This window comes from Haplochromis burtoni, unplaced genomic scaffold, assembly GCF_018398535.1.
Source record: "Haplochromis burtoni strain Fernald_Lab_line unplaced genomic scaffold, NCSU_Asbu1 Contig_11, whole genome shotgun sequence".
In the NCBI taxonomy this organism is placed as follows: domain Eukaryota; kingdom Metazoa; phylum Chordata; class Actinopteri; order Cichliformes; family Cichlidae; genus Haplochromis; species Haplochromis burtoni.
In genome coordinates this window covers 191,106-214,139 of record NW_024582372.1, presented here as the reverse complement: position 1 = coordinate 214,139, position 23,034 = coordinate 191,106, and the positions used below count along the sequence as shown (strand labels likewise).

General features: G+C 43.5%; 3 protein-coding genes across 3 annotated transcripts; 2 read left to right on the top strand and 1 right to left on the bottom strand.

Moving 5' to 3' along the window:
* The first annotated feature begins 13 nt into the window (after window positions 1-13).
* On the top strand, window positions 14-3,756 carry LOC102314305 (inner centromere protein A). The gene is made up of 4 exons (XM_005915211.3): window positions 14-684; window positions 893-1,312; window positions 1,802-2,206; window positions 3,333-3,756. Exons 1-4 carry the CDS (start codon window positions 441-443, stop codon window positions 3,665-3,667), a joined length of 1,404 nt encoding a protein of 467 aa, XP_005915273.1. The 5' UTR covers window positions 14-440; the 3' UTR covers window positions 3,668-3,756.
* A 673-nt stretch (window positions 3,757-4,429) lies between these two features.
* Window positions 4,430-14,887, top strand: cog4 (component of oligomeric golgi complex 4). Its single transcript, XM_005915216.3, has 19 exons — window positions 4,430-4,739; window positions 5,941-6,023; window positions 6,119-6,233; window positions 6,620-6,794; window positions 6,987-7,180; window positions 8,500-8,605; window positions 8,688-8,845; window positions 8,930-8,988; window positions 9,077-9,201; window positions 9,312-9,430; window positions 11,367-11,533; window positions 11,646-11,811; window positions 12,202-12,264; window positions 12,364-12,477; window positions 13,046-13,138; window positions 13,218-13,301; window positions 13,403-13,504; window positions 13,793-13,921; window positions 14,485-14,887. Exons 1-19 carry the CDS (start codon window positions 4,605-4,607, stop codon window positions 14,617-14,619), a joined length of 2,322 nt encoding a protein of 773 aa, XP_005915278.1. The 5' UTR covers window positions 4,430-4,604; the 3' UTR covers window positions 14,620-14,887.
* A 559-nt stretch (window positions 14,888-15,446) lies between these two features.
* On the bottom strand, window positions 15,447-22,465 carry gnao1b (guanine nucleotide binding protein (G protein), alpha activating activity polypeptide O, b). Its single transcript, XM_005915215.3, has 8 exons — window positions 21,660-22,465; window positions 21,472-21,514; window positions 19,100-19,241; window positions 18,641-18,801; window positions 18,422-18,550; window positions 18,216-18,345; window positions 17,300-17,453; window positions 15,447-17,219 (listed from the first exon to the last, which is right to left on the bottom strand). The coding sequence occupies exons 1-8, from the start codon at window positions 21,775-21,777 to the stop codon at window positions 17,032-17,034; spliced, it is 1,065 nt and encodes a 354-aa protein (XP_005915277.1). The 5' UTR covers window positions 21,778-22,465; the 3' UTR covers window positions 15,447-17,031.
* Window positions 22,466-23,034: the final 569 nt, after the last annotated feature.

The following is a 23,034-nucleotide window of genomic DNA, read 5'->3' as shown; positions in this document are numbered from 1 at the left end:
TTGTGGACGGTAGAGGCTGCCTAGGTAACCATCTTCCGTATTTACTACCGGGTCAGCAGCGGTAGCGACATGCTTTCATTGGTAGTTTTTTTCAGTCGTTCGCGTGGAAGCAACACTTCGCGTCGCCAGCGGTTATTCTGTCGCCTTTAGTAGCTGAAAGTCGCTGAAAGTCGCTGAAAGTCATTCACTTTCTATAGACTCCGGTCGCCACGTCGCTTCCAGTGTTGTCCCGCGGGGAAGACGACGGTTGATACCCCGGATATGACGCAGGGCTGTTAGATTTTCGTATGCTGCCTGCGCGTAGTATCAGCTAGGCTAGCACATCAAAAACAAATAAACTTCATTAATAGTACGGATAGCCGCAGAGTAATTATTTGTTCTGTACCGAACCGTGGCATTTGACTCTTTATTCACAGCAGTGCCAACCTGTATCCACCGCGATGGTTCGGGCGCGTAGTAGTGTAGTTTGGAGTTTTTTCGAAAACAACGACTCGCGGTCTGTCCGTTGTCTTCTCTGCGCTCGTCACTTGCTCAAAAAAGGTTGTGGTTCCACCACTGCTATGCTGAGACACCTGCGTGTGAAGCATCCCACCGAGCTCTCCACGAGAAGTAACGGACCCGGATCTAAACCTGGCCCCGGGGAAGACCAGCACCATCGGGCGGAAGGAGAGCAGTTCTGCTCCGGTACAGCTCGTCAAACCATCTAAAGTGAACCCCAGCTTTGTGGGGACAGAAGTAGATATACTGTATAGTGTTTTAGAAAAAGGCCGCCAAAGGGTTAGGGTTAGTTAAGGATGAAAACCATATTCTATGTGTATTGAGCAGTCACTAAGTATTATCATGTAGCAGAATGTTCACCACTTAAATGTAACTTTGCCTCTTTCTTCTTCAGTGGAAGTGGCACTGGAGGACGATGAGGGTGGCACCATCACCGCAGTACACACAACTGGAATCAGCTCTTCTTTGAATGACCTCCTTCCACAGGAGGGTCCATCAGAAATAATAACACAAATAGAGACAAGTGATGAGCGCCCTGTGAAACGTTCACGACATCGCAGCGTGATCTGGAAACACTTTGATTGCTTGGACAATCTGAACGCCGTTCGTTGTCGCATCTGCATGAAGAAGCTGGTCGAAAGTGGTGGCGTCAGCAACCTGCGGCGACACTTGTCCTCAAAACATCCTAAGGTGTACTCTGAGCTGTTATCCACCCAGCAGTACCCACCAACACCCTTAAACTCCTCACAGGACTCAAACACTAACCCTGAGTCCGATGAGGCCTTGTGGGGGACAGAGCAGAGTGATGCTCAAGGTAAGCTGTTTGACAGCCATATTAAAGTTTCACATCTACACAAACAAGAGATAACACCTTGCTTATCTTCCTCTTCAGTATCAAGGGAGGTAGCTAAAGTTCTGGATTGTTTTCCAGTGTTTAGTTTGATTTTTCCTTTCTAAGATCACTCGCTATGCTCCCAGTGGTCTTATATCTCTTTGTGATTGGTCAGATGCTGCCAGTGTCACACCTTTTCATGTATGTGTATCTATGAAAAGGAGAATAAAGAATCATTTGAAAGGATTTAGGCATTGATTATGCATATAATATGGTCTCCTTTTTATCTGAATGACCAATACACACAAACTTAAGTGGCTCAAAATTATAACACACAAACAGCTGTGCATCTAAATCTGGAAAAATAAGTGAACTGCTATAATGTGACTTCTTCTTTAAAGGCTACCTGGAGTCAGGTGTTCCATTTAAGGACATGAGGTGTGATTACAACTATGTTTTCTTTCTTTTCAGTGGAAGTCTTGTCGAAGGACAGAGACTCTGAGACAGTAACACTGGTGAATGAAACCGATAACAGTGTGGCTATCAACGGTATCTTAGACGCTTCCCACGGAAATCCAGCAGAACCTCAAACACACACAGAGGGGAGTGACGACCTTCCTGCAGGACGTCCACTACGCAGTACCATCTGGAGACACTTTGAGCGCTTGGACAGCCTGAACGCTGCTCGTTGCCGTATCTGCACGAAGAAGCTGAAGTGCGGGAAAAATAGCTCCAGTAATCTGCACCGACACATGTCAAAGAGACACCCAAACTTGCTGTTAGAGCAGGTGTCCAATGGGCTGCGTTTACCGGCGTTAAACTCATCTCCGGTCTCACATGCCAACAACAAGACGTCAGAGCAGAGACAGGCTCCAGGTATGATTTTATAGCTCACTGCTGTTTCACTCAGTCTCTCCCTCTAAATGCTTCACTCTGTCAGCCCTGCTTTTGGTCGCATGGTCCTGTTTCTCCATGTAAATGTGTTCAAAGTAATTTTCTCAATTAAGAGGATGTATATATACATGTATAAATACATATATATATACATGTATTTAAAATACAAAATATACTGTATCTATACAAATAATATACATGCTATTAACATTCATTATACATGATTTTTTTACTAAAATACACCATGTTATATATACATAGATAGATACACAGTATATATTATAATACTTGTATTATATATATAATACCCAACCATAAATTTTACCATTTTGATTATTGGATATATTATACAATGTATATTAACATCACAAGTAATAACACATGTATTTATACAGTATATATCAATGATTATACATATGTATATAACAATGTAATTATACATATGTAATAATTACAGTATTTAACAATAACTGTATATATTACACATGATGATACAGATATATATATATACACATTATTTATACATATTAATATTACACAGATTATACATATTTATAATATACACATGTATTATCACACACACACACACAACATATATATATATATATGTATTTATACACATACATATGTGTATAAATACATGTATTTATACACATATGTATGTGTATATATACATGTATATAACACATACGTGTGTGTGTGTGTGTGTGTGTGTGTGTGTGTGTGTAATGTGCCATTGCTCACACTCTGAACCGAAGAGAAAGGAAGAAAAGAACAGGCAGACCGAATGGGCTCGTGCTGATGCAGCCACTACTCTGTCTGCACTCCCTACTCTTAGAGAAATTTCCTTTTTACAAGACTGAAGTGTCATAGTCATTACTCCAAATTATGGCACAATTTGATATATACATCGATATTTTGAGGACTTATTTTTTGTTCTTTTTTTCTTTACTTTAAATGTTTATCTGTTCCAAATACCTGTTATAACTCCCTCTGATTAAGAAAAATCAGTAGCAGCCCTTAAAAAGACACTTCAGTCCTGTTTTCCAGGTTTCCACTGTGCTGGAGGCTGTAATGAGCCTAAACCTGAGTCCTTCTCCTCTTGCAGGTGCATTGAAGATGTCTGAAGGAGAAAAGCGTACGCTCAAGAGGGAGAGAGAGCTGATAGAAGCTCTGAGGAGAACGCAGAAGGAGGAGGCTCGGACTCTGGAGCATCAGAGGGAGCTGCTGGAGAAGCTGCGTGCAGCTAGTGCCAGAGAGGCAGCAGCAGAGAGGGAGCAAATCGAGTCTCTGAGGAAAGCACAGCAGGAGGAAGCCAACGACTTAACTAGACAGCGAGAGGAGCTGCAGAAGGAAAAGGAAGAACTACAGAAGAAATGGGAAGAACTCCAGCAGGAAAGAGAAGAGCTCCTGCTGTTTTCCAGAGAGCAGCAAGTCTCTTGATTTTAACTTTGATGAATGCAGCCAGCATTGCTTAAAACACAAAATGCTCTGAATTTGTTTTAGTAAAATATGAAAATTTGAAAACAATAGGTGTGCAGTGGTTTGTTTGGGGTTTTTTTGTTACGGCTTCATCCTGGTATTTAATCCAGGACCCCATCTCTCCTTGCAAAGCCACAAAAAGCAACTTTCAGTTAACTTTTCCCTTTAAAGATACCAAGAATATCATATAGCTCAGACATAAAAATATGTTTTTAATACCATAGTAGGTGGGGATGATCTGCCAATGGCTTTCCAGGACAATATACAATGGTGGTGACGTGTGCTGGTCTATGCATTACATTTAACCCTCTACCGTAAACTATTATCAAGTTAATACAGAAATTTTCTCTTTTCATTAAGCAAACTTGAGAGCCACAAAACTGCTTTTGTTCATTCACATTTTTAGCAAATAATTAGATGTTATTAAAATGTGTACTTGATTAAATAAATCTTGGTTTATGCTTGTACATAATCTCATATTCGTCTGTAAACCTTTATACACCAATTTCCTTCCGTAGTTTTAGCCCCATACGGTCTCTCCGTTCACTGAGAAGTGTCGCAGTAGCGCCCTCTAGGGGACCAGTTTCGGTGCTGTGGGTTTGTGAGCATGCGTGGTGGTACGTGAAAAGTTTCTCCCCGAGTAACAGTTGTCAGGCACTTGTGTAAAAATGCTGACCTATCCTCACCACTAACAGACTTTAATATGTAATAAAATTTATATATTTATGTTATACTTGGTTAAATATAACGTTGTCGACACGGTTATGATTTTAAGACGAGTTCGTCTTCTCTAAAGACCCGATAATAAAGCGCCGAAACGCTGCCTGGCAGACTAATCACGGGGAATAGTAACAAAAATGATGACGTAGGCTTCTGTGTCCTGTTCCGGTGGCGGAAGATGGCTGACGGTGGACCCATAACAGCGAGAAGATGCGACTCCAGCTCTCTGTCCTCTGTGAGTATGGACACCATCTCCTCCCTGACGGAGCTGGAGGACCTGGAGAAAATTTACCAGCAGCTCTGCGAGGAGGAGGTTCGTACCAATGGCCGCTGACGGTGGTTTGTTTGCGACATACAGGTGCTGTCGTCATCCACGTAAACTTAACAGGCGCTCCTCCTCAAACCGCTGCTGAGAAGGATGTCTGCTTTAATAGATATTCACAAAAACAGCAAGCTTTAATAATAGTTTACTGTCATCAGTAGGAATGCAGTCATGCACCGTGTCACTTCATATTTATTGTTTTTCCTGTTAAATCACCATGGATCGCCTTCTTCCTGCTATCAGTTGTTTCCCAGTATTTGTTGTCGCTTCGTTTTTTCATTAAGTTTTAATGTGTTTATATTCAACAAGCTCCTACTTACATACATAACTCCTTTACCGCCTTTTAGAGGTGGGCAGATCGATCAAAATATCTAGTATCGATTCCAAAACTAATATTGATATTGGATCGATACTACACCAGCATCCTGCGTTTTTCGCACCCATCAGATAAAAACCAGACTTTCGAGAAACACATGTCCTTAAGTCAAATACAGCCAATCAGCAATGTGAATATGCAAGATGGGAAATGATAACATGAAAACACTCTACAGTGTTTGTCTCATCAGTCATGGTATATGACGACAGAGATGGACCAATTTACCCTTAAGTAGAGCTGAATTTACAGTGTACTGTCTGATTGTTGCGGCAGAAACTGAGACTCATCAGACGAGGCAGCGTTGTTCCAGTGTTCTGTGCTCCAGTTTTGGTGATGCTGACAGGACTGCTGTTGTAGGTTCTTCTTCAAATGATTATGTCAATTACTGTTGCCTTCCCATCAGCTTGAAGCCCATTCTCCTTTGACCTCTGGAATCGGCAAGGTATTTTCTCCCAGAGATCTGCTGCTCACTGGATATTTCCTGTTCTTCAAACCAATCTCTGTAAACTTTAGAGATGGTTATGTGGAAAAATCTCAGTGGATCTGTAGTTTCTGTAATACTCATACCTGTCTGACACCAACAACCATCCCATGCTGAAAATAACTTAATTCACCTTTTGTCCCCATTCTGATAGTCATTTGAACTTAAGTAGGCTGTCTTAGTTACATCTACATGGCTAGATGAACTGAATGTGATTGCCTGATTAAATATTTGGATAAATGAGCAGTTGTACCTAATGAAGTGTGGATAAAGTAATGTGAGTTGTGGGAACTCTATAAAGAAAAAAACTGGTCTTTGTTTTGTTTTTATTGCAGAAAGAGGTGGAAACAGAGCTGGACAGACTGGTAGGGCAGGAGGGGGCCATTCACACTAAAATGCTGGCACTACACAGGATGGGGTACACACAAAATCAGCTGCTGGTCTAAAGTATTTAAATGCTAATCTGTAATGTGTTGTACTGAGAAAAAAATGCTTTCTCTCTTTGCTCTGCAGACCCAACCTCCAGCTGATTGGAGGAGATGCCAGCCAGCTGTCGGGCATGATCACTTTTACCTGCAGCCTGGCTGAAAACGTCAGCCGTAAAGTACGACAACTAGACCTGGCAAAGGTGAGCATGCATACATTTTAAAGCACCTCCATCAGACCCGCTCAAAATCAGCAGTTTTTGTTTTGCTCTTTTTTTTTTTTTTTTTTGCTTTTTGGCACTATAACTTGCAAATTTAAAACCAACAAACTTGTACCTTTGAAGTACGCAAAACATAGTATTTTTTACCGTACTTGTTACAGGATTTTGGAGACCTTGTAACTTTATAAGGACAGGAGATGGCTTCATGAAATTTACAACCATCTTTGAACGTCAGTAAAAGATGTTAGCATGTGAAAGGTCTCCTTTTAGGCCATCATCTTGATACCAGGTTCATTTTCTAGGCATGACTCCTTCTGGGTCAAAACAGCTTTGATTTCTGAACATGTATCTCATTTGATTTCCCTCAGACGCGGCTATATAACGTCATCCAGCGTGCCGATGATATCCTCGACCTGAAATTCTGCACAGACGGGGTGCAGACAGCTCTGCGTAATGAAGATTACGAACAGGCTGCTGCTCACATCCATCGATACCTGTCTCTGGACCAGTCCGTTATCGAGCTGAGCAGGCAGGGAGAAGAAAGTATGGAGCCTCTTGTTCTACATCAGCGTGCAATCTTAAACTGCAGGCTTAGGGTTAATTAAGCAAATGGAAAATGCAGTTACAGTTGATTTGAAAAATAAAGCTCCATATAGCAGTTAAAGTCGTTACATTACGGTTTGGGTAAGTGCCACAAAGATACACTAACACTACCATTTCATCACGTCTGCACAGGCAGCGCTGTGGACGCCAGTCTGGTCCTACTGCAGGAAGCAGAGCAGAAACTAAAGGTCATTGTTGCAGAGAAGCTTGATGAAGCCGTAGCAGCAGTCGACCTGGCACAGGTGGAAAGGTTTTTCAAGATCTTCCCTCTTCTTGGCCTCCACCAGCAAGGCCTCGCTCGATTTGGCCAGTATCTCTGCAGTCAGGTCAGTAATGAAAACAAGTCCTTTATATTTGCTGCTTTAACTTAAAGAAAGCTGAATCTCATTAATCACAAACCACTTAAACATAAAGAGAGATCCGTGCATGCTGGCTGGTTCCGTGTGTGTGGATGAAAATTAGGGGGGGGATGTGGATCCAGATTTGGCTTAATGGGGACATTACAATTCAGCGGTGATAGCACATTGGCAGTCCATGAGAGAGTGTCCAAAGTATGTAGAACAGCCCGTCAATGGACCACTCTTCATCTGTCAGCCAGCCAAGGAGACAAGTAAAGTTATAACGTTCAAAGAGCTGAAGTGAAACCGAGAGTTAAAAACAGAGAAAAGTGTCACTGCAGCCGCTGTTTGTGCTTTTCATGCTGTATTTTTTAATCTTTGGTGTTTGTTTCTCGCTGTTCTCGTTCCCGGTGATTTTCACTGCTGCTCCCTTCAGTGTTCCAGCCCGCTTTACAACCAGTGGTTGAAAACGCCTGTCTGCAAGGCTCTCCATAAGCAAATACACAGACAGCGGTAGCACAAAATTAAGCATAACTCATCATAGGTGGTGACCCTAACTGTAGACTTATGCTATTGTGTGTTATTTATGCATCATAAATTTCTTTTCTACTTTTCCTTAAATGTTTTGCTTTTCATCAAAGGATAGGTTTGGGGTTGGGTTCTTCACCAGTGATCAGTTAAAAGTTGTCTGGTTTACTGATGAAGGTCACCTGCCAGCAAACCAGAATGGGTTCACCGGTGGGGGTTTTACTTTGTTGTGAACACAGACAGCTGCAGAGACTGCAGACGTACAGTCATTGTAATGTAACACATGTGTAATTGGTGTTGTTGTAGTGTAGTCCACATGGATGCCATTATTAAAAAAAAAAAAAAAAAAGGGCAGGTACGTCACGCAGACCCAAGTACACCTCAGCGGACTCACAGATATGGAAACTAACTTCGCCTCCTGCATGCTGGCTTGCCGTGCCAGCCCTTGGTCGCTCTATGACAGTGATTTTCAACCACAAAGGAAGGAAACAGTATGGTTTAAAAAGGCACAAGTAGTCACACATTGATTCTAAATGCGGGGATGCTTATCTGTTTATTAGGTTTTTGTACATAAAGATTCATATTTTTAACATAGCAGCTTAGTTTGAGTGACATGAGGGCAGCTGTGGCTGTAATAGTGGCCTTAGTCGAGGTGCATATTTTCTTTTTGTCTCCTATTTATGCATTTCATCACACTTGTAATTTCAGTTTATCCTGATTTGAGTCATGTATTTTAGTCTGCTACAATATGTCATTTTGATTCACACACTCTCACACAGCTTGCCTCCAAAGCTGAGGAGAACCTGCTGCTAGCGACTGGAGCAGATCTGGGTGAGAAGAGAGCTCTGCTGATATTTGCAGACACGCTAACGCTGCTGCTGGAAGGTGAGAAAACACAGACTGTGCATGTCTGCCTGAATTCCCCTTTGCATGCTCTCTCCACCCGTGTGCTGGTTTGCGTTCACAGGTATCGCTCGCGTTGTGGAGACCCATCAGCCAATCGTAGAGACGTACTACGGTCCAGGCCATTTGTACACGCTCATCACTCACCTGCAGCAGGAATGTGATCGCCAGGCCCAGAAAATAGTTGACAGCTTCATCCAGCAGAGAGGATACCACACCAAGGTGTGTGTGAGACGCCGGCGCTGCGTCACATGGTTGCTTTCACTGCGTCCCTAACCCGGCTGTGACCTTGAATCTGCTCTTTAGTTTCAGGTCGTCCAAAGCAGCATGATGAAGAGTGTTCCAGGGGAGAGGATCGAGCCAAGGTGCGTGTGTTTGTCTAAGCGGGATGCTGCATTTCCTACATGTTTGAGGGTTTATATTTTTGTTTATACCTCTTCCTTCCACAAACAGGGAGCTGGATCCCGTCCTGGCAGAAGTCACTCTGATGAACGCGAGGGCGGAGCTCTACCTGCGCTTTCTACGTCGCCGCGTGATGGCCGACTTTGAAGTTGGGGACGCTCAGAGCATCACGCAGGGTAGCTTCATGTGTGATTTTCTTTTTCTTTTCTTTTTTTAATTCAAATGTGAATGTAAAGAAGTGTGCAGTTGAAAATGTGTGTTTTCCCCTCCGTGTTTAAACACACAGAGCATCAGCAGAACGTGGAGAAGCTGCTGAAACACTGCCTGCTGAGCACAACGATGCAGGAGCTGATTGGTTATTACATTCCCATGGAAGAGTACTACATGAGAGAGTCTGTCAACAAGGTCAGCTGAGTGCAGTGTTATTTCTGTACTTCAAAGACTCGGTTCACTCATCGAAGACTGTTTATGTGTCCGCTGCACTGACACAAACGTGAAAAGGTTGTGTAACATTTCTGTGGATGTGCAGGGAGCTGTACATGTCGAGTCTGAGGTTAAAAAAAAAAAAAAAAGCTTAAATCCTGCAGGTCACCCTCATCTCTGCTTCAGGCTACATTAGCTGCTGATAGTATAATGCACTCAGATGACAGACCAAACTGTGGTGGTCATGTTGCATTGTGGGTAATGTACACATCTGTTTTAGAAAGGGAAAGAGAATATGAGGGATTTAAAAAAAAAAAAAGGGCAACAGGCTGTTTTTACGTGCAAATTCATCAGCATTTTCTTACTTGAATTTACCTGTGATTTCACTGCAAACATTAAAAATTGCTTAGATTACCAGAGAGCAGATGAGTCCCAAAGTGTGGCCTGCAGCCCCCTGGTGGGCTGTGAAGGTATTGCCAAAGGTTAATTGGCAATAAATACAGGCTGGGTCAAAAAGATTTATTCAATTTCAAAAGGTTGTATTTTTTTTAAAGCAGTGGACATTTTAAATTTAAACATTTTATTTTAAAATGTAACACCATCTGCTTCTTGGAGTTTGTGTTTTTGTTGGGGGTTTTAAGCTATCGTCACTCCTGAGCAAATGCTTTGCTTCTCTCTTGAAAAAGGTTTACAGCTTTCCCTAGTGGAACAGTTCAGAGCATACATATTTCCTTCATCAGGGTTTCTTAACCTTTTCCCTGCACTTTAGAATGCCCAAAAACTTCACACATCAACTGTTTCTCATTTATGATTAGTGATGAAAAAAAGGCTCGGCGGTGCTCGTGTAATACAAAAAGACAGGTCAGCCGGATAGATCAGCAATTTCCTGTTTGTTTACTTTTCCTGAAACAGTTATGTGCATTAATTTAACGTAGTTTTACTCCACATTCATCCCCTGGTTGTCCACCCTGGCCGTGCAGAAGCTCTGTGCCTTACATAGAAAAATGAGGACATTTCAGCATATGCTAATTATAAATAGACAGACAGACTGATTCTCATTCAGTCGTGTCCTGAATGTGACAGTAATTTTACATGTGTTTGATGACTCGCAGGTCTGGCAATGAAATGGCTATAGTGACATTTTTAAAAACAAAATGTAATATTTGTAGACAAGATCTGAATATACTCCAAACATGCATCCAAAAACTTGACTCTTTAACACCCGAGTATCAAACAGGATGTCTGACTTATAAATAAAATATTTCTCATGTTTCTGGAACAGTTTAAAGTTTCTCTCTAGCCCAAACTTGTAGAAGAGCAACGGTAACGACAGCATTGACAAGTAGCACTTGTCAATGCTTGTGCTACTGTATGATAAAGTCAAGTTGCTCATTTTACATCAGAGGCAACATACACTTTGATCTTAGATGGGCCGGACAAGTAAAAATACCCCTTTTGTCACTATAAAATGTGTTAACTACACATTAAATACCTAAGATATCTCAATATAAATACAAAAATATAATATTAGAAAAAATGCCATTTCATCTTTAGATCTAATTTTTCTACTTTTTTTTTTTTTTTTAAATGCGTTTGAGTAAATGAAAGAAATCTGTCAGCACCACTCTTTGTGTCTACATTTATAAGAAAATTCTGGTAGCTCATCGCCCAGACTGTCCTGTAATTATAAAGTTTTTGTTAATTCCCTGAAAACCTCCTGTTTTTATTACTTATGCACACATTGTGCATAAATCTGTGCACACATTCGAAACAAAAACCGTTTGCATATTATACAGTGAAAAAAAGAGTAACTTTCTATCATTTTACTGTTTATGTGTTACCTTATTACTGTAGCATAAAGTAACTTCACGTTTTTTATTTATTCGTTACCATGTTATTAACTCCTCTCCTCCCCCAGGCTGTTGCTATGGACACATACGAAAAGGGACAGCTGACCAGCAGCATGGTGGACGACTGTTTCTACATTGTGAAAAAGTGCATCAGCAGAGCTTTATCGAGTTCCAGCATCGACTGCCTCTGTGCGATGATCAACCACGCCAACTCCGTGCTGGAGTCTGACTTCAGGTCGCTCGCTCATTTTCTACCTCTTTAAAATCCTGGTTTTGTTTGGTTTTACACATTTATTACATTGACACGTGCCCCTTTCCTGCCTCATCTGCCTCTTCTCACCCGTCAGGGAGGTGTTGTATAACAAGCTGCGGCAGGGCTTCCCGGCTACAACACTGCAGGACATCCAGCGTGGTGTCAGCAGCGCGGTCAGTCTGATGCAGAGCAGCTTACAGCAGGGCAAGTTCAACACGCTGGGCATCGAGAGCACCGAAGACGCCAAGGCTGCGTTCCTGGTGAGACCGCTCGACACAGAAATACTTGCCTCACTCGTAGAGCAGTTCCTTAGAAATCTTTGTCAGACTGTAAGATAAATGAATCGCTCACATCTGCTGTATAAGCCCTTTAAAAAAGAGCTCAGCAGTAATTTAAAGGAGGAATCGAATGAATGAGCTAAGTGAGTAGCGCTTTAATTTTTAAAATGGCTCTTTGTTAAAACAAGAGCGACTTCAAAAACCTTTTTAATATCATTATAAATTGAAATTAAGAAACACTTAAAGGCTTATAACTACCAGCTGAGGCAGGAGATGTCAAAATACCTCATCTCCAGCAGATTATAGTTTTTAAAGCAGGACTGAGTCACGCTGGCTGTAAGAATCCTTCATTTGCACTCGTCCCCCACTCAGGTGACCCTGAATAACGTCGAGGTGTGCAGTGAGAACATCACAACTTTAAAGAGGAACCTGGAGGTGAGTTTGTGCCACAGCTCTTCCTTTCTCCTGTTCATCGCGTTATTTTTATTTTTCTCCCCAGAAATTAAAAAAAATGTCAATTTTCTTTCCGGTCAGAACGACTGCTCCAAGTTGTTCAGTCAGGGGGTCGGCTCTGGAGAGCAAGCCAAGATTGAGAGCTGTTTGTCCGACCTTGTCAGCACGTCCACAAAGTTCAAAGATCTATTACAGGTTGGACGTGCACGCAGACACACACACACACCACATGCTTGTCTGCACAGACTTGTATATTTTCTTAATTGGAGTGGGAGCCTCAGGATGGAGAACTGTTGTTAGACCAGAGAGCGCCGTGGAGGGAGAGCTCTTATTTATTTAACAAGTCACAGGAGATCTAGAAGCGCAGCTTTAATGAGATCTTTTAATAAAGCCCTGTTTTCGAGGAGGTGCGTGTCGTTGTTGTGTAACCCCGGGGATACTCCGGGCGTGGCTGCCTGACATCCGGCTCCAATGAAGCAGATCGCACCTGCTCCACACGGTGCTTATGATTCCAGAAAATGCATCCCAGAAACAAGTTTTTGCTTCGTGTTGGCGCTGGAGAAGGCAAAGACTGGAACAGCATAGAGCACCCAGTCAGTTACTAAAATAACAGACCTCGTGCTCCCGGGGTATCCCAGTATCCCGTGAAAACATGACAAACCCACAACCCGTGTGCTTCCAGAATAAAGAGAAATGGAAAGAACTAAGAATTTCTTTATTTATTTTTTAAGGTCGGGTATTTGTCTTTGGTTTTCTTTCACAGGAGGGTCTGACGGAGCTAAACACAACAGCCATAAAGCCTCAGGTCAAACCCTGGATCAGCAGCTTCCTGTCCATCTCACATAACATAGAGGAGGTAACGCTTTCACCTTTCTGCACACGAATAAATCAGAGGTTACAGAACGTCTTGCTGCAACTGTCTGCATCCCTCACAGGAGGAGTTTAATGACTATGAAGCTAATGACCCCTGGGTGCAGCAGCTCATCGTCAACTTGGAGCAGCTGATGACAGAGTTTAAGGTGTCTTTTAAGATTTGACTTTGTGTTTACCGGCTAAAGATACTCTTCCTCATTGTTTAGTAAACTTCTCTTCTCGTCTTCTGATCTGAACTCCCCGCCAGATGGCCCTCTCCCCGGTCATCTACGACACGCTGACCAGCCTGATGACCAGTCTGATAGCTATTGAAATGGAGAAGACGGTCCTCAAATGCTCGTTCAGCAGGGTGAGGCGCTTAGCTTGGCCACTGGGTGGCAGCGAGCTGCTTGTGCGTCACGTCACTGACACTCCCGTGAAGAAAGGCCTCCAATAATTTATTAATGAGTTCAGAAAGGCCTGTAGCAGAGGGTGCTTCCTTCTGGCACGGCAGCTTCTTCCTATTTTTGTGCACCATGTTTTTACATAACCTCTAAATAAATTATGACACAATGTAGAACATATAGTCCTAAAAAAAGAACGTTGCCATGTACGTAAAACGCACCCACAGACGTTATTTTTGACTTTTCTGTTGTAGCTCGGGGGGCTCCAGTTTGATAAAGAGCTCCGCTCTCTCGTGGCGTACCTCACAACCGTGACAACCTGGACCATCAGAGACAAGTTCGCTCGCCTCACACAGATGGCCACCATTCTCAACCTTGAGCGGGTAATTTAGACTGTTTTAGAAACACACACACCATTTATGGCGGCTTAGCACCAGTGATGGATTGTAACTAACAATGTTTTTGCTATTGGGAAATATCTATGTGACAGCTTTAGCTGCTATCCATCCATTCTCTTCCGCTTATCCAATTTAAGGTCGCAGGGGGGCTAGAGCCTATCCCAGCTGTCATAGGGTGAGAGGCGGGGTACACCCTGAGCAGGACACCATTAGCTACGAGTTGCTTTCATTAACCTGGCTTTAGCCTACCTGATACAGCAATGAAATGTGGCCTGCTGGCTTAAATGCAGGAGTTCTTTCCCCTGTATAGGTCAATTTTTGGTATTCCTTTCCCCAAAGAAGTCGCCAGTCAGTATCACGTTGTCAACTGGGATTTCTTTTATTCTTTTTGTCTCATAGCATGTTTAGAAATGACAAGAACAATGGGCTCATGTGGTTTCCACAGAGTGTGGACCACTCGTGCTTTCTGTCATACTGTTGTGAGCTGGAGAAAACACCAAAAATACCAAAAATAACTAAAGTTACTATTTCACCGATTTCTTCTGCAGGTAACTGAGATCTTGGATTACTGGGGCACTAATTCAGGTCCCCTGACGTGGCGACTGACGCCGGCAGAGGTGCGTCAGGTCCTGGCGCTCCGCATCGACTTCCGAAGCGAAGACATTAAGAGGCTGCGGCTGTAACCCTCGGAACTGGTGTGCGGGTGCCTTCGATTGCTGTGAGAGTTTTCACTGCAGAACTCTGTTTGCAGTACGGACAAGCCGAGGATTTCTTTTTATCTGAATTCTTTGGGGGGGTTCAGACCTTCTGCTCTTCACCCCTGACTGATGACAGTCTATATCATTATAGCCGGGCTTTTATGGGGCAGGGATTTTGACGAATTTGATAGGAATTAACTGTAAAATATGAGAACGTTCTGTTAAATGTTTAATTAAAAGCGTGACTGTGTAATTATATCTCAGTGGGAGTTTAACCTGTAACTGGCTCTGAGAAACGAGGACACACTGGGACTGAGGAGCGGCGCTCTGCGGCTCTCAGTGAAACAGAGCAGTAATGAACATCGTACCCATTAAACTGACAGAAGCAGGTCAGACAGCTGATCCAGCCTAGTCATTCAATATATGAATAGCTCCTTGTCTGCAGCGATGGAACACTTTTAACCTAATAAATCGAGAGCTGCTGTGCGACGCCTCTGATCCCCCGCCATCCGCCACATTTCACCGAGTGCCGCTCCGCTGCTGCGCAGGACCTGCTCCCAATCTTTTATACATATTTCTGACACTAAATACAAAGCTGTGCTCACCAGGCGATGAAGCATTAAAAGTGGTCCACTCTCATAATGTTCAGCCTAATTTCCCGGTCTAACCTTAGTTCTCGGCACAGATTAAAGCAGGTCAGCGTTTGTTTAAAGTTTTGTTTTTGTTTTTTCCCGAGCAGCGTTGCAACCGTGACGGTCTCGTTTTTGTTTTCCTTTCAGTCCTGTATAATCAGACTCAGACAAACGCAGGGATAGTTAGGAAAAGTGTGGCTTTAATGTAAACACAACATTCGATTGGCTCAGCACAAACATTCCACATGAGAGCAACCAATAAACTACTGAATAGGATGAGGGGTGCAGCACAAAAACATTCACAGTAAAAAAAAGAAAAAAAATCTGGTATAATCATAATATATATATACAGTACGGTGCTTTTTTTTTTTTTTTTAAGGTGAAAATGGAGATATGAGGGTTGATATGTGATGGCTAGAGAGTATACAGGGGTGGGAAGATGAATTTCTGGGTGCATGGGTGAAAATAGAGAGCTGGGGGTTTTTTTGTTTTGTTTTGTTTTTTTCCTTCTCTGTGAAAAGAGAAACATGACAGAAGAAAGAGGAGAGAAGGAGAGGAGAGGGGAGTGGTGGGATAATGGTTCCCTCCTCACTGATCAGGAGAGGGGAGGTGAGGAGGAGGAGGGAGTGGGGGAAGAAAAACTTGACTCCCCAGACAGAGGCTGCCTCAAATGAAATTGTTCTCCCCGTGCAGTCTTCTATTTCTACACAGATTCACATCGAAGGGTCACGCACCACACGGAGAACAAGATGTCATCGGAGGGCTGATTTCTACCCTCTGAACCGAAGGCGGGAATCGGTGCACCCCAGTTATTTTGTGACAGGAAATAAATAAGGTGGCATGGGATTTCAGGAGGTAGGAGGAGGCATGTAGGGCGTGAGGCTTAAATAAATAAATCATTCACTGATAATAAAATGTTATATCTGTTGGTTAAATAATAGAGTCGATATAATGAGCTATGATTTCTGATGCTATTCCCCTAACTGTCGTTCTCAGATGGTTGGCACCGATATTTTTTTCAAGAGATATCATTGGCTGTTAGGTATTTCCTCAGGCTACAGGAGGCCAGTGCTGATGGGCAGCCACTCTGAACAGAGGGATCCTCTCTTCTAATCGTGATTAAAGTAAAAGAGAAAACCGAGAGTGGAACAGGCCTGGGGGGGCTACTCCGTCATGTGCACATCTGAAGGAAACTTTAAATAAGCCTCCTTCTTTTCCATCCATAACCCTCAGCCACAAGTACAGCACCTCCCTGACATCCCCGTCGTCATCTCCACACACAACAGCAGCTCTTCAAACGGCGCACCAGAGGCTGTATTCAGTCCAAAGACGCGAGCCTTGAGACTTGCACTTAAAAACAAAAATGCCCACAAATTCTGGGGACAATATTCCACGTTGTGCTTAACCCAAAAAAAAAAAAAGAGCACACTCCTCGCATTACATTTCAAGCTCCGGCTGAATAAACCCCTGGTGCCGCCGCTTCTGACCCTCCCGGTTGTTGACACGGTCATAGACGAAACAGCAAACATTCAGCTCAAAAACACATTTTGAAAAAAAAAAAAGACAAAAACGGGTTTTTTTATACTGAAATCAAAATAAGAGGAAGAGGAACAAATCATGGCAATAATCCAGTGTGGTGTCTGACGGCAGCTCTTTGGGTCCGTTTGGACGTGTAGAATTACATATTTATGTGTTTAAGTATCATCAAAATTATCATTATTAACACCTCATACACTCCATGACAACCTCTGTGCTTGGCCAGGCCTCAGTATAAGCCACACCCTCTGAGGTTGTTTGCAATAATGATGTCGGTGACGGCATCAAACACTACCTGGATGTTTCCCGTGTCTGTGGCACAGGTCAGGTGACAGTAGATCTCCTTGTTTGGAGAGCGGTTCTTACTCTCAAACTGAACCTGAATATATGCAGTAGCGTCTTCGTAAGTGTTAGCACCTGGAGAGAAAACAGCAGAGGGCGATTAAAGCGCGTCGCTTTGCTCGGGAAGCCGCTCCGACTGAGGGCGCGGGACTCACCTGTGTATTCTGGAAAACAGATCGTCAGCGGGGACTTCTTTATCTTCTCAGCGAACAGATCCTTCTTGTTGAGGAAGAGGATGATGGAGGTGTCGATGAAGAACTTGTTGTTGCAGATGGAATCGAAGAGCATGAGTGATTCGTGCATGCGGTTCTGCGGAAAGAACAAGTAAAACAATGAGGGGAGTCTAATAAAACACACAGGTCCAAAGGAAAGCCGGCAGCGCTTCAGTAAAGATCGTTTCTTACTGCTTTTGTTACTTGGACACAGGCCCAGTCTGAGCCCAGAAAAACCCTGATAAACAATAAATCGCAGTCCGAGCTTTAATGATTGTTTAATCGCTTTTGTTATGAAACAGAATAAACACACATTTTACAGGATTATTATTATTCCTGTTAACTCAGCCGAGGCACTTTGCAAATATGCATGTGTGGGGGTTTTCCGTCACAGAGGCCTTTTAGAGCAGTTTTAGCCAAACACAAAGAGAAATCACCAGCCTTGTCACATTTTTTAACCACTTTTGCTCATCTTAGTCTGATTTTTTTTTTTTTCACTTGAAACGGTTGGAAGTCACAGGGAAAGGCATAGAGTTCTGTCAAGTATGGTAACAAAAGTATTAAGCCAGGGGGGAAAAACCTGTATGTATCAATTTTATATTGAAGAAGAAAGTAAGAAAACGATAAATAAATGAATAAGAAGTGTTTTTTCCTTAAAATTTAAAGTCTGAGAATGGAATGAGGTGATGTGTGGACTGTACAGCCTACCTCTGAGACAAATAGAGATTGCATAAATACATATTTTTATACAAATATATAACACGTGGCGAAAAAAACTTGCCAAGAAATCTTCAAGTTAATTGGACGACTTCTAAGTTTTATTGGATTAGCGTCAGTGGAGGGATTCAGGCACACTTACAGTTGTTTCATCTTCATGGAGCACCTGGTCATACCCACTCAGAGCGACGCAGAAGATGATGGCCGTCACGTCTTCAAAGCAGTGGATCCATTTCTTCCTCTCTGACCTCTGACCTCCCACGTCAAAAAGCCTGGAAAAGGGCGGGGGGTGTCAATACAGAGCAGGAGCAGAAAACCTTTGAACTTCGAGCAGGAGCGGCTTCCTACCTGAAGTGGAGGTTTTTGAAGGTGAAGTGGGTTTCGACGATACCAGTGGTCTTCACACGGGTTCTCAGGATGTCCTGCTCTGTGGGCTGGTAGTCTGCCGCACCAATTCGGTCTAAACTGTCCAGATAGCTGATGAAGGAAGACAGGAAAAGCAGTGGATAAAAATGGTGGATTTTTTGTTTGTTTTTTTTCCTTTCGTAGTCTCTTTGCTCGACTCACTATTTAGCCGAATCATTAAGCTGGTATTCTCGAGCACGGTTGAAGCACTCCTGAGTCCCGGCGTCAGCCCATAAACGCTTCATAGCGCTGAGGAGCTCTGCAGAGTACGGCTCTGTGTCCTCCATACGACTGACCACATCACAAACCAGCTTAGCATCGGCCTGCACGAGCACATTTCATTAGATCAGGGAAGAGCAACTAAATTATATCAGTATATTTATTATTCATCATCTGTCAGAGCTGTATATATGGGGCTTTTTAAATATGATAAATCAAAATACACATCTGTTCCTCTAAATGGATGCTACAAAGAAGTTGAAAAGTACACTAGATAAAACTGCTGCATCCAGTCCTTAAATCAAAACCCAAAGATGCTGTGAACTACATGAGACCAAAATTCGAGGTTATTTTGTTAAAATTGCAGCTTCTGAAGAGCTGAAGGGTGAAGGTAAGACTAACTTTTCGATCCTTGTCTCCAAACTCAATGCCCAGTGAGTCCATGGCTCGAAGGATGGCTGCCAAGCTCTGGATGGTGTTGCTGTAGACCACAGGCTTGTACTGCTTCACATCATCCCCAGAAAAGCCATCTTCATGGATAATCCTGCACAAGTACAGAGATATGAAAGAGGGAAAAGTCAGACTAGTCCGTATCCTAATGCACAGCTAAATAACTGCCTTTTCACAATAAAAGTTCTGCCTCTGTGTGTGCGCACGTGTGTGAGGTGGTTACTGTCTTATCATGCTCTCTCCCGTGTTCCTACCATCTCTGCCTTAAATCCATCTTTAAGTGTGTGTATAGTGTGTATAATGAGGCAGAAATTGATCACACACTCCGTCTGTGATCAGTAATTGGGCAGTAATGCGATATTTATAATTTATGATGGGAAATGGGGTGGAATCAGTGAGAGCACCAATCAATCACACAGTTAAACTCCTCCATAATCCGGGTAGCATTAAATCATCCATCAGGACATCCTCACCCCCTGGCTTGATCGATAAAATGTCAGGTGCATCCTCCTGAAAACTGACCCGCGATCCACTCCTTAAAGCGGGCAACCCGTTCGCTCGCTTGTCATCAGCAATTGATATTTGATTTGGGGGGTGGGGTGGTAAATATGGGATGACGGTTTTAATATATTCATCTCATTAGTGCACATTACGAAAAGATGTTTCACGGCAGGGAGATCAGCCTCACGCCCTGAATCTCCACCACCATCATAAAAATTAACAGTCGTGTGAAATAAAACATTAACCCAGAGGGAAACAGGAGCAGAGGTGCCATCTAAAGCTGATAGGAATTATACCCGTCGATTAATCGCTCATGCAGTGAGTATTTCCAAAGTGAAAATACTCAAAATACAATTACGGATAAAAGAAAAGCACCATTCAATCATCAGAATAAGTTCCTGACAATTAACTAATTGGTGAAGCTCTAAGATAACTGTGACTATTGATCAATCCTACAAGGACGTGTGTGTGCACAAAATGCTTATAGTGACAAAAAAAACCTTCATAATAATAACTATTCTGACTAAACGAGATACAGGGAAGTGGATAGTTGTTATAAAATTATGAAATTATTAAGAATTCAAAGCACTAGTTTAAGGTATATGCTACTAATAAAGACCAATCACAGAGTGTGACAGTGGAAATGTATATAAATAGACATGCCTGACATTTCTGCAACTGCAACTGACTGCTGTGGCAAGTGCTACATCAATCTATCGATGAAGCTGCTCCTTGTTTAATTCACTCAGTCCATGTGGAAAATCTACTCTGGTGTGTGTGTCTGTGCTGCACTTTTCTGGCTCTACTAAGGCTTTTCAAACATTTCCTGTTGCCTCTCTTTTACAAACTGGCTAGAGTGAAATTGCAATACTGCCTAAATACCAACCTGCAAGATGATGAGTTGGCAAATCAAAATAAGGGCATGCAACCTGAACTCTCCAATACCTAAACTTTATTACTCATGATGTGTGTGTGTATGTGTGTGTAGTAAAAATCCATCCATCTGCTGCTTGCTTGGGCTGAAGGAAGCTCTGAAAGTGTTTGTAAACACTATCTGGCCCAGTGTGTGGAGTTCAGGGAAGAGTGGTGAGTTATGGGCAATCAGAGACCGCAAGGAGGGTAATGAGGTGAAGGGAAGAGGCATAGAGGGAGGGCGCAGTCGGTGCAGTTGCAGGAAGGAGACAGAGATGTTTCACAGGACAGAATAAGCAGAACAGCATGGCTTTTTCATGCTAAAACATCGACAAACTTAGCTAAGAGGGTTAGAGGAGATGACAACTGTGATTTAAAACATCAAAGAGTGATTTAGCTCAGACAGGGGGAGGTTTAGATGCTGTTTTAGAAGCCATATTTCTGCGTAAATCGGCTTTATGGGCAAAGTACTCCCGGCGATATCGGGCACTTAAAGCCATTAAGATTAAAAGCAGAGGTATTCACTAATGGACCTGTAGTCCTCACTGTAATTCACACACGCGCGCGCGCGCACGCACAAACACTCGCATACGGAGAAACAACACCCACACCTCCCCAGTCGCACACTCCCTGTAGTCAAGCCAAAGCCTCGTTAACTACATTTCAGCACCCCGGCGGTGAACAGCACCCTGGGACGCACCGGTGTGGCCTCCGCAGCCTCACTGTCGGTCTACAGGAGGTGCTCGAGTCACCGGCACTCCTCCTGGGCTATACGGCCTCTCGAAACATGGCGGCTCAACCTGCCTTAGCCCATATAGGGGAGGCAGGCGCAATCTCAGGCCTTTCACTCTCGATGTGTGTAAGAGGGTCGGAATAAGGCCCCGAAAAAATTAAAATTAACGGACACTTACTTCATCTGCTTGACGATGGTGCTTTTGCCGGACTCTCCGCCGCCTGTAAAGAGGGGAGGAGGGCAAGAGTGAGAGCCGGCAAAGAAATCAGTACCACGGAGAGCACCTCCGCCCCATGCAGTCCCACCAAAAGAGGTAGACCGAGCCGAGGAGACGAAGCCCCGCGGCCGGGGCGGCTCTGATCTTACCGAGCAGGAGGAGTTTGACGTCCTTTGCGGCGACCAGCCCGTCCTCTTTCAGGTTTTTCTCGATGGCCTTGCTCCGGTCCAGAGCGGCGCGCTCCTCGGCGCTCAGCGTACATCCCATGTTTCCAGGCGAATGAGCAATCCCGTCGTCTCCCCGGTCCGCCCTGTCCCTCGCCGACTCTCTGTCACTGCGTTGTCTCGCTCGCGCTCTCCTCCCGCGCGGTCTGCTACAGCATTAGGCCCGGATTGAGGGCGAAACGGAGCCGGGATCCCGAAAAGGTCTTTTCTCCGTGACTGTGAGTCTCTGGCTCCGTCCCCTCTATCAGAGGGGGTTGAGAAGGGGGGGTGGGAGGTGGGGTCGTTGTGCTCGAGCCTGCGGGGTTGGGGTTGTTGTTAGGTGGGGAGGGGGGGTCTCGAGCGCGCGCTCTCTCTCTTTTTCTCTCGCTCTACAGGGCGGCGCTGATGGTGATGATGGCAGCGAGCGCGAGCGATTTCATCGTATCTTTTTTTTTTTTTTCACGAAAGCAGGCAGGAGGGGCGCTAGAGGATGAGGGAGGGGAGGAGGAGGAGGGAAAGCTGCGCGAGACTCACCTAACGCGGACAATCTGGCTGACGTCAGAGCAGCCGAGCTCTAATCACGTCCGATGAAAGATTATTCAAACGAAAGAGCCGTTTAAATGGCAAACGTCGCCCCCGTGTCTCGTGGCATCAGTGGAAATCGTGCAGCGGTGGGAACGTTAAAATGCCCCAGCGCGGTCACCGTCTATTCCCTGGGACAAGCATGACGTGCGATTATGTCAACAGCATAAATAGGCCTGACCTTGTGATCCCGGCGAGCGAGTTTACTGTGTAAAAGTACTACAGTGATTTTTATATAACGTTTTAGGAGTTAAATACAAATTCCGTGTATCCTATGCACAGGTATGCTATATAACGTCTGCCGTTGGGTAACTGTAACGGTGTAAAGCAGCACAATCGCAGTCACTCATACAACCACTAGCATAAACAACTGTTTACGAATGCAAATATAACACTTTAATTTGTTTAAATATTACATTTAAGATCTTAAGCTCATTAAAAGCTTCATGAGGAAAAATGTGAAGAACAAAAATTCCCAAATGAATGTGGTGAAAGGTACAAAAAAAACCCTCTCAGAAACAGGGAAGTGGTCAAAAGTTTACATCCACTCATCATAGGTACAAATGTCACTGTAATATGGGGCTTTTAATTACTGTTTTTGTAACTGTTCTTTTTCTAGGGTGGAGTAATTGTACAGGATACATCTTTAATGACTTTAAAACACTAATTTGGCGAATATACACCCCAATAATTGCTTTAATGTCTCTTAGCAAGTTGCAACCAGACACTTTTAGTAGCC